The 11584-nt window shown below is 40.7% G+C and overlaps 1 protein-coding gene across 1 annotated transcript; it reads right to left on the reverse strand.

The window, feature by feature from the left end:
- Positions 1-744: 744 nt before the first annotated feature.
- On the reverse strand, positions 745-9089 carry TYMS (thymidylate synthetase). The gene is made up of 7 exons (XM_086609226.1): positions 8918-9089; positions 8130-8203; positions 6728-6902; positions 4762-4863; positions 3383-3558; positions 1700-1771; positions 745-882 (listed from the first exon to the last, which is right to left on the reverse strand). Exons 1-7 carry the CDS (start codon positions 9087-9089, stop codon positions 745-747), a joined length of 909 nt encoding a protein of 302 aa, XP_086465352.1.
- Between the last annotated feature and the right edge of the window lie 2495 nt (positions 9090-11584).

Genomic DNA, 11584 nt, shown 5'->3' on the forward strand with positions numbered 1-11584 from the left:
GATTATTACTAATACTATCTGGTAACCTCTGTTTAACTACAGCTCTGTTTGATTTACACCAGATTCATCATTCATGTAGAACTGAGGAATTAAAAAAAAATGCTGATACAGAGATGTTAGGCAGAGATGGCATTTCAGACAAGGCTCATTAAGATCTTTTGTCTTGTTCATCTATGAAGACCATGGGAAGTTTGTTTTGCCTTGCTAAATCTCACCCTCCAAGATCCTGAAGTAAAACAGAATTTACCTTTGCTTTCCAGTTCTTATTTACTACTACCTATAAACAAACATAGTTAAAATCACATATGCATCATCCCTTACAGAAGATTTTTTTTAGAAAGCTTTATTAAACATATACTCTTCAGAACATATTTAAAGACTTCTACAACCTTGAAGGCCTTCTCTATTTTCAGTACTAAATAAAGCATGTAAGCAAGTGCTACTCACACACAGTAACTGAAGGGTAACAGAAGTGGCCAATGGTAACTGAAACGTGTAGAAAACTATCTCACTGACAATGTAAAACTGGGTTAGTATCTGCGCAGTACAACAGGAACAAATAATCATCTGTTCTGTGTGACTACGGTTTAGTAATGAAAGCAGTACTGGTCTACTAGTATCTCTTTCTTTTGCAATAATAAAGTTTGTATCTTTTGAAGGATATAAAACCCCCATAACTTTAAGCACAGCGAAAGCTAAGTAGCTTAGGTACATTTCCATATTAATAGAAGCTGGTTTATAGCATTAAACAGCCATCTCCATTTTAATAGGTGGATGAGGATTATAATCTTCAATCTGAAAGTCTTCTGCCTTAAAGTCACTGATGTCTTCAACCTTACGAAGAATTCTAAGTTTGGGGAAAGGTCTTGGCTCCCTCTGAAGCTGAAAAAAAAGCAAGCTTATTGTACAAAGCTAATACTTGGAAGCAGAGATTTTGTGTTATAAATCAGATCTCATTAATCTCGATTCAGATTATGCTATGCAGATTTTCCCTCCTCCCCAAGAAGACTTATACTAAAAAAAAAAAATAATTGTAATACAAATAGGTGGAATCTACTTCAGTGTTTTGACAGGGAGCAGTAGCATAATTTTAAAGTGGATTCCCCAATCATCCAAATGCACTGCAAGCACTTTCAGTCTGCAGAGAAATTCTGGTGGTTACAGATTAGATTCCTTCCAGAGAAAAGTAAATTGGAAATTCTGGCCCAGATGTGCAACAAACATGCTGCAGTTTCTCACAGGTATGTTCGGGTCCGAAGCAACAACGAGTTCTCTGGATGGTTTGAAGAAAATACAGCCTCATTCAGCCAAACAGTCATACTGATTAACTCTGTGAATTGGTAAGTTATCCTTTTCTGATATATGATAAAGACATTTTATTTTGTGTTTATCTGTATTAGGTGGGATGGTTTGCTAAGGTTTTGGAATGATGAAGTCAAAAGTAGAGGTACAGATTCTGGATCTCTAACTTGGTTCTAGAGTAGTACGCTGATGTACATTTCAATCACGTTTGTGTTGTGTTTCTGTTTGTGACCTGAGTTCAACAGAGGTTAAGGTATTACAATTATTAGGGTAGAAATGAGAAGAAAAGCTACACAAATTAATATTTGCAAAATGATACTTGTAATACCAAGACAACTTTGTATTGGATAAGCATTGTGGAAGATAAAAGGATACAAGAATGCAGATAAGTACTTACTTGAACTTTTAGAGGTTCCACATGATTCAGATATACGTGAGCATCTCCTAATGTGTGTATGAACTCTCCAGGCTGAAGAGAAAGGAGGATACATGTGGTCTTCAAATAGTCAGGTTTCAGGAAAGCAAAACATTACAATGCTTACACTATTGATTCCTGGCGTCTTACATCTATGTAGTACGGAACTGCAGCTTCTGTACTGGATTCTAGATTGGATTATCAAGACATCCTTGCAAGCTTCAAAGGACACTATCTTCCCAGACTAATGCATAATTCATGAAAAATATAGTGAAATTTCCACTATCTTACAAAAAACCTATCTTTGAAATCCTGCTAGGATAATAGCTTCAGTAAATGAATGGAGTACTACTAATCTGGTCACCAAGATGGAAACAGATGGAGCAGAGACATTCAACTTTTCCACTCCACTTCTAGTAGGCAGGACTTGCCAAAGCTGGTTTCAAACTAGTTGCCTTAGTCACTACTAAACAACATAGTTTATGGCAGTGGAGGTGTCAGTCACAGGCTAAATCCCAAAGCACTTATCAAGCATCCAGATTTTTGCAAGCTTGCAAGTTCTGTAACTCAGCAGCCCCAGAGCAATCTAATTTAACTTAGGTAAGTTTTAAAAATAGGTGTCTGTTTTACTGGCCTCTGACCAATGTAGATCAGCCCTTGGAAATATCCTGCTAAAACCCACCAAAGCTGTGAGAGAGGTGGCTGAGAGGCAACAGCTGCTTTATGGACATAATGTTAAACCTCACTTTTTTCTAGTACCTTGGCCTAATTTCTTAAGCAGGTCTGCAATTGCTGTGAAGTCTGGTTCTTCCCTACTTCTCTATTTTAAATTCCCCTTTAAAGTGTTCAGGGCCAGGCTGGACGAGGTTTTGAGCAATCTGATATAGTGGAAGGTGTTCCTGCCCATGGCAACAGCACTGGAACTAGATGATCTTTAAGGTCCCTTCCAATCCAAACCATTCTATGATTCTGTGTTACTGGTAGGAGGAGGATCAGGTCCAAATGGCCTTGATAGTATAATTTTTCATATGCTCTAAAGAAAAGCACGTTTTGTTTGTAGAGGGTTGTGGTACATTTATATTACTCTGCCAAATCACAAAATATAGCTCTGGAGTCAGGGCAGTAGCTACTTGAGCAAACACTACCACTCCATATAATCATCTACAACAAGAAATGAAAAAAATACCCAACTGAAATTACGGCTGGAAGTTAGGTGGGCAGAATACCCAAATTGGAACCTTGACAGCAACCGCTGAGCTACTGTTTGCTTCCAATAAAAGACACAAGCTACAAAATTTAATCACTTGTATATTATTATTCCATAAGGACAAGTGCTCAGTTCAAGTTTCTAAGTAGTCTAGTGGAACAGGTCAGTTTTGGCATGTTCTGTTAAAAAGACCTGGTGAATCTTCTATCTGTTTGACCTGAATTTAGGAACTCTTACATTGCTCATCTTATCTGCCCATAGAGAACAGAAACAATTCACATTAAATTCAGGGGGCCCTTTCTCACACATATTTCAGCAAGATTTTGAACAGTATGTTCATTGCACTTCTTGGACATGACATGAGTTTTATTAAGAGTCAATCAAGAGATAAGACCAGAGTCTTATCTTTAGTCCTTCACTTCTCAGACAAGATTAAGTAAAATGACTGAGTAGCCTACCTTTAGCCCTGTGACATGGGCAATCATGTATGTGAGCAGTGAATAGCTGGCGATATTGAAAGGCACTCCTAGTCCCATATCTCCAGACCTCTGATAGAGTTGGCAAGACAATTCACCATTTAGAACATAGAACTGGCAAAGGGCATGGCATGGAGGCAAAGCCATCAAAGAAATATCTGGGAATTGCAGTACAGGAAGGAGGGGAAAAAAAACAATCATAGCAGCATTAGTGTGTTACAAATGTAGAAGATGCAAAACCCGAACAAGCATTTAATGAGATACAGTAGAGAGCAAAAATCCAACTGCACTGTCATTCTGTTGCTTTTTCTCTTCTTTAAAAGCACCTGCTGCCTAAGCAATTAAGTCTGGGTCATGACAAGCTGTCTCCTGGGCAGTATGACCAGAAAAGTCATAAACAGATATTCCAGAGAACAGATTTATGCCATAATGCTGCACAGCAGTTTAGTTCTACTCACCTCAGTGCAACAGTTGATTTCATTAAAGGAAGACATTAAGAGTAAAATTAAACATGTACCCTAAAGTGACTTCCAACTGCTTCATCTTACTCTCTTCCCATCACAACGTGCCTTTACTGCTTGTTGAGATATAAAAGTAATGATCAATAAAAAAATAATAACCAGAAAACAAAAAGATCTTTTGAGCGTTTATCTACACTTAAAAGCGCAGACAGCGCATTTACAGCTAGGTAAGGAGAACTTTAACCAGGCATCTCCTGATATCTGAGAATGTTTAACCTTGAAAATAACAGCAACAGCATGTGGCATCCCCTTTCAGAGCCTTGAGTGGAAAATGCTAGGTGATTTTTTTTGTGCACAGCTCTACTGCTGCTGGTTACACATTCTCTGGCATTAGCTCTTATTTAGAAGCAGCCCTACAAAGCGAACGGATATCTAGACAGCCTATGTTCAAGGAAGTCATTAAAACACAAATAATTTTTTTTTCTCTAGTTTTAAAGTTTTTGTAAGTTTAGAATTTATTATATGGCTAAAAAACAGACACACTGCTTCAGTATACTCTTTTTTGGTTTTGTTTTTTTAACCTGTTTAAAGTAAGAATTGCTGCGTTTTAACAGAGACTGTATGTCAAAGACGCTGGTAGCCAGGTATATCCCTCACTTTATCCTGGAGAGAAAAACTTTGAAGTAATGGTTCAAAATTTTTGAGGTCTGAACATGAGAATTAAATAGAAGGAGAACCAAGCTTATTATCCTTTGCCTTTTACTGCATTCCTGATAGTTTTATAAAGAACAAGCAAGGACACCAAATGGACCTGACTGTTGACACAGGATTAGAACATAATTTAGCATCCAGCAAGATAACGTACAACTGTGTTAACTTAAAAGTCTGCTGTTCCAATACCTTTGGGATTCCAAGCACACATAATGATTCTTCTGTCATCTGGATTGGTTTTGATCATTTCAATCACCTTTTGCAACTGATCAACTCCTTGGTTAGAGTAATCTGAAGAAAGAAACCAAATATGATCTAAGCCAGACAGATTCAAGTCATGATATTTTTTTAAAGCCCAGCCCACATCCCACTGAACAGTAATACCCAAATGAAAACCTCTATAAAGATTTTATTGTAACTTTGAAAGGGATTAAATTTATCTGTTGGCAGCCTCCGAATGTAGGTTATTCCTGGTTCTTCTTAGGGTGCTCTAAGGCTTGTGATACTCTCATGATGACATTTTCCTGTGTCCCTCCATCTCTTTTGAGTGCTTTGAGTACCTTTAGCACCCACTGAAACTGGACCATTCCTGTTTAGAACATTTTATTCCAAGCCTCAAGAACTAGCCGTTTTTTAAGACCAAGTAAGAAGTCTGCATCAACATTACATCCCAGGAAACAAAAGCTGCAATACAAAAAACCTAATTGGACAAAGCATGTTAATTCATCACTCACGATGACTTGTTACCTAAAGAGGACAAAAGCTGTACTGGAATGGGCAAGATATTACCACCTAGTCATTCACGGTATTTAAAGTAATTTGCTCATTGCATTTCTGGATTAAGATGTCTTTCTAAATGTTAAACTTGCATGCTACTTGTGCTCCTTCTTGGAAAAAAAAAACCAAAACAGAACTAAAATATGCCGAGACCAGTAACATGGGGTGCCAGCATTCTTTGCATGCTCAAAAGGAGGAAGTTTTTGACAGATGAATAAACGCATCCATCCAGCACTCACAAGGTCATGTATGAAAACTAAATTTCCACAGCATTCAGTGCCAGAAGGGAACTTTAATCATGTATAGCAGAGGATATTACATTTCACCCAATGACGCTCGCAGGATGATTTTTAGGCTTAATACCAGTTATATGAGAAATTCACTGGAATTAACTGAACGTTAGAATGGATTCCAGAACAAAAGAGTCATTAGTTGTTTTGTTCTGACTCATGCCAGTGAATCGGTATGGCTGGTAACTAATTTTTTCTAATAACTGTTATTGCAAAGCAACACCAAATTATGGTTGCAGGGAGACTCAAGCTGGCAAACAAGTTAGTAATATATAATTAGCATCTCAGGGAATTCTTCTGCCAGCAATGCTGTGCCAGAAGCCTTCTCAAATGGTTATGTTAGTTCCTGAAGCTAATTACCTATCCATTAGTAATGTGACTTAAGGAAACCCATCGGTAATGAAACCTATGGGAATTTATCTTGTTCGTTTTTTCCAAACTGTGGTGCCTCAGACCTTTTAAGTTCAGGAATGCTAAAACATTTTAAGTATTTAGACATGTCAGTTCACAATTTGCATCACTTCTGTTAGCGTAAAACTGTGTCCTGCCAGCGGTCAACATGCCAATACTAATCTACTATCTGTAACTAACGTGAATTTTAATTTGAGACTGTATTGACAAAAAACCAACAGGAGAAAATATAATTAACCATGTTGTTATTCTGAGTTAAAGATCACACCAACCAGGTAGGGACAATCTTTTCTTGAGTCTTTTTTTTTAATGGCAGTCCTCCAAATGTTTTGCACATCCTCTTCTTCAGCAAGTTAGAAAAGAGCCATCAAGACGCTTCACAGTTAAGTTTAATGAACCAGTTTCCCTGAAAATAATAGCAACAGGTACTGCATCACATCATAACTTGTTACAGCTATTCTGTCCACACCATCATCAGCTGTGGATACATCCTATATCGTTCCAGCTGCAGAATGGAAAAATCTTTCTCTTCCATAGTCTCCAATGAACGTAGTGCACTGACATCAGTTCTTGCCAGCACAATTATATCACGGAAATTAGGACCCTGCATTGGTATTCTGGAAGGGAGGTGACAGTCGTATCACTAAGTGATCAAGACTGTATTTGTATGTGATTACCTGTGTGCATGTCCTTGTATTCTGCTCCAAAGTGCCTCCACTGGAAACCATAAACCGGTCCCAAATCCCCCTCCTCCCTGGTGCTGAAACCCTGCTTATCCAGGAACTCACGCGATCCATTAGCATCCCAAATCTTCACACCCTTTGCAGAGAGCTCTTTAGCGTTTGTAGAACCCTACAAAACACAGACAGTAAGAAGTCTACATCCTAATCCTAACACAGAGGACATGATTTGAAACAGCTGTATTAAGCTTTGCTAGTCTACAGTATTTATCCACTTACAAAGGATGAACAGTTTGATTAATGTACTGGATGAAGTTTTTGCACATGGACAGAATAAAACTTATCAGGAACGTACTAGGATGAAGTTTGAAGCGTCACGCTGCTATTATTTAACTCAGGATTCTTCTAACTTTGTGAATGCACAAACAGCACAGTCTCAAGGTCAACTGTGGTATATCATTTCATACACAAATTTGCAGAGAACAAGATTTTACTCTACAGATGGATAAAACAGACAAACAAAAAATTTAGAGCCTAGGCACTGTCTTTGCCAAGACACCTATAATGAGCTTAAGGTCTTAAAGATCCTTTTGTTAAAGTGACAAAAATGACAAAATAACCCAGAGAAATCTCACTGAGTTCTGCAACATGTCCAAATTAGCACACTCAAAAATCCAACATAGACAGTGTCCCATTTTGGGGACTGTCTAGTGTTTTATATTTTAAAAAAAGACACTTCAAAAAGAAAAAAGTGTATTTGAGTCCTGCTATCTAGCAAACGAGCAAATGGTTAGACTTTCCCATACCTGGACAACGTCACAACGTATAAAGCAACACTTACATCGTAATGTATTATCTACAGTGAATCTTAATACTCTAACTACAGCTATCAGCTCTATAAGATCTCAGGTTTTTGCTACTAAAAAGTCTAGTGCTTACATCAGTCTTACTTCACCTGTGGTTCAGCTCTTGTTTCTGTTCAAATCAATGAAAGCTACCTCAATACTAAAAAGCAGATCATTAAATTGCCTACAGTCTACTTCATATTACTATTTCTTATTCAAACACTAATAAAAGAGACTATACTAGGCTTTATAACTGTGGGGTATAGGCAATTGTCAAAAGCCCTCACTATTTCAGACTATTTCCCTTAAAAAGAAACAGAAGAACTCCTCTGATTGGTAACAATGCAATAGTCTCCACTAAAATGTACAGAATGTCTTGAAGACAATGGCCTTCCATGTGTAGTCAAAATATTCCATGGTTATACTTCTTCTGTTCTTTCATACGAACAGAAGCATTTGCAGCTACTCCAAAATTTTTAATCCACTCCACACTAGTTCGTTCTGTTGGTATCACCCTCAGGCACACCACCCACAGAGACATCCAAATGCCAAACCTTGATGAACCACAGCAGCTCCTCCAGCACCCCTTTCCAGAATACCCTCTTTGTTGTTAGCAGTGGAAACTGATCTGAAAAAGAGTTTCAGACTGTCAGAGGTGACCAGCAATTTCTCAGAGTGACCCAATTTAGGTTTTTCTCCACCTACAGAGTAATGCCACATTTAGAGGTTTGGATACAAAGCAAGAAGTTGGTACAGGATGTGTAATTCTCATATTCATGTCAAGTTAGACAAGAATCTGACTTTTATTTTCCTGGACAGAGAGGGAAGATGAATCATCCATGGTCCAAGGGGACCTGGACAAACTTCCACTGGTACGCACTGCAGCGTATGTGTGGGCATTCGCAAGAGAAAGCAGAGACTTAAGACAAAATTCTTGCCAAATCTATTTCACAAACCACCCTTCTTACTATGCTTCAATGGTAGGAAGGTCCAGGACAGGCTATCTCAGTATCTGCTCCGTTTTTTCAACAGGTGACAGCTACGGGGCAGGGCCCGGCCTGGCTGTTGGGCCGAGGGAGAGGAAGGGTCCGAGCTGCGGCGGGCTGGCGGGGAGCGGGCGAGGGAGCTGACGGGACCGACCTAAACGCCTCCGCAGGCCCCTGCGGCGGGTCCGAGTCCCGGCCCTGAGCGGAGGGACACCTCGCTCTCCGCGGGCGGGAAAGGAACAGCCCCGGGGGAGAAGATGGCGTCCCTGCCCCCGGCGCACGGCGGCAGCCCTTGGAGCCGCGGCGGGCGCGGACAGGGGGTTAGGGCGGGAGCCGCGGGTCCCGGCGGTGCCGACCTCTCAGGCTGTACCGCGCCTGCATGCCGAAGACGGAGATGGTGCCGGTGCCGGTGCGATCCTCCTTTCGGTGGCCGTGCTGCAGGATGTGCCGGACCTGCTGAAGGTACTGCGGCTCGCCGGGCTCGGGGTCGGCAGCGACCGCGCTCGGCAGCTCGCCCTTGGCAGGCATGGCGGGCGAGACGCGTCCCGGGCGATTCCCTGCGGGCCAAGGTAGGCTCCGGCTGCCCCGCTGTCCCCCTCCCACCAGCCGCCTCTCCTCCGAGCCCGCCAAAGCCCGGCCTTTCCCGCCAAGCGGTGCCGAGGGACGGGCGGAGCGGGGCGCCGCCACCGCCTCCTCCTGCCCTTCCTCTTCCCGCCCTTCTTCTTCCCGCCCTCCCGGTCGCGGCCCTCCCATCGCCCAGGACGTCTCAGCTCCGCCACCCGCTCCCTCCGTGGCGGAGAGCGCAGCAGCGGCGCCCTCGCCCCCACGGCGGAGGGCCGGCGGGCACCTGGCGCGGTCCGGCGGGGCGTACGAAAGCCCCCGGGCCGCGCCCAGGCGAGAGGTTCCTCTGCTGCCGTGTCGGTTCCTCTGCTGCCCGTGTAAATTGCCACACCTCACGCTGGAAATCATCCACCGCCGCCCGCTCGGGGCCCGCACGGCTCTTTCCGCTGACGAAAGGCCGTCCCGGGCGCCGGACCCGCGTGTGTGCTCCCAACTACACACATTTTGCCTTACTCTGTTCCCAAGGTGGTGTCCTTTGGAAATTTTCTAGGTTTACTGTTAGTCCGACTGACTCTCCTCTGAACGTCTCTTCGTTAGTGTATCTAATACGTCAAGCATGTTGTAAGAGTCATTTATCCCTCAGATAAAGCCCAATTTTCTGACAACTGGTGTGATTACAGGCGTTACGACTTCTGATCTCTGGCGATTAGGAGCCTGTAACACGGGCGTGTACAACGGAGGCTGAAGGGAACAAGACGACTGTGGATTAGAAAACGCTACTTCTCACAGCCGGCAGGAAAACCTGTCTATTCCACTAATTAAAACGTGTGTACTTACTTGCATGTATAGAAGTAAAGGAAAAGGTATGGTGTAGTTAGGGTATGGTTATTTTTCTATACTCATACCTCATATAGGTGATTTTGTACACTTTGAAATGAATACCATTCATTTAGCAGAGATACATTTAGAAATGGTGAATGACAACTGTGTGCAACATGCTTAGAAATGCCAGACACAGCAAATGAAACCAAATCACCTAGAGCTCTGCTTCTAATTGAGAGATATATCAGTTCTTAACCTTTATTATAATTTGCAAATACCATTGCAAGCTAATGTGTGTAATGTAGGAGAAAAACAAACATCTTTTCTGGTAAAAGATTCCCTGTTAATTATGACTCCAGAGGCGAATGGCAAGTAAGACATGCCAAAGGCAGAAGGCTTGCTCATTACTGCTTATTCAGAAAAGTCATTTAATGTACGTGATAAACGTCAAAAGCAACTAGAAGAAGAAATGGAACATTTTCATTGGAAAATAATATGCTACATGCATATGGAAATCTGGTTGATTCAAACTTAGCTGAATATGCAACATCTGTAGGGACCAATCTTGAAAAGGCTTAAGAATGTGCTTGAATTTAAGTATGCAAATAGGAATTATTTGTACGCTTACAGCTCATTATTTCCTTAAATCTCTGTGTAACCACGTCCATAGCTGGTTATCAAAGATTACCTAGTTTACAACATAAATAACATTTTATTTAAATAAATTAATATTGAAATGGATTTGAATTTGGTTTTGAATTAAAAGATTTCTACAGTCCTTGGTTGCTAGCGCATGTCACAGTATTTACTAAGCAAAATTTTATTTATATGCAACTATTTTAACCATAGTCATTTAACAATTAGCTGTACGTTGAGCTTAGGGGTATTTCACCTAAGGAGTATACCTGACTGGATTTCAGGAAGAAAGACTTCACACATCTTCTTTCCTAAGAGAAAAAAAAAATGATTAAACATTTTGACATTTTGGTTTTGGACTGAGAAGAAGATGTTAGAAAAATAAGTGTATGGGGAATGTACCAGTGTCCTGCTGTAGAAACATACAGGACATAAAAACCAGACTGAAACAGATTTTTTTTTTTCTCTTTTTCCCTTCTTGTAGATCTTTCTGTGTTTTAACTCTTTGCTTTCGTCACGCTTTCATGTACCTTGAATCTGTTGTGCAAACTGAACATAAAATGGTATTGTGATTTGGAAATTAAAGCTACTTACTGTTATTAGGTATGAAATGGCTACGCAAGATATGTTGCACAGAAGACTCAGACCAAGATTCAGGCTAAAAATCATAATCAGACTAATTAAATTAGTGTCACATTAGGCCTTGAAGATTAGTCTTAGATCATCTGAAACAGTATATATCAATAACTGCATGTAAATTACAGAGAGTTTTGAAGGAAAGTTGTAGAGAAACTGTGCTGAACATTTTATTTTATATGTTTCTAAATACTTTTTAAAAGTTTCTGTTTTAAGTATAATATACACATAATTTCACCAGTATTTATGTCATTGAAGTTCATGGTGAGGCTTATTATATTCTGTCTAAATTCTGCAGCCCACCTTAGCCTCTCTGGTGGAAGCAATTTCTTTCATCTTTTTAAAAACTGTGAGTCTGAACTCAAAAG

The sequence above is a fragment of the Tauraco erythrolophus genome, chromosome 3, assembly GCF_009769465.1.
Source record: "Tauraco erythrolophus isolate bTauEry1 chromosome 3, bTauEry1.pri, whole genome shotgun sequence".
Lineage (NCBI taxonomy): Eukaryota > Metazoa > Chordata > Aves > Musophagiformes > Musophagidae > Tauraco > Tauraco erythrolophus.

Bases quoted from the DNA above. Each gene is read 5' to 3' on its own strand.
- TYMS (XM_086609226.1), bottom strand. From the start codon at position 9,089: ATGCCTGCCAAGGGCGAGCTGCCGAGCGCGGTCGCTGCCGACCCCGAG. The intron at 4,864-6,727 runs GTAATCACATAC...TTCTTTCTTCAG, and splicing joins ATACAAGGACATGCACACAG to ATTACTCTAACCAAGGAGTT. The intron at 883-1,699 runs GTAAGTACTTAT...CTTTTTTTTCAG, and splicing joins TGGAACCTCTAAAAGTTCAA to CTTCAGAGGGAGCCAAGACC.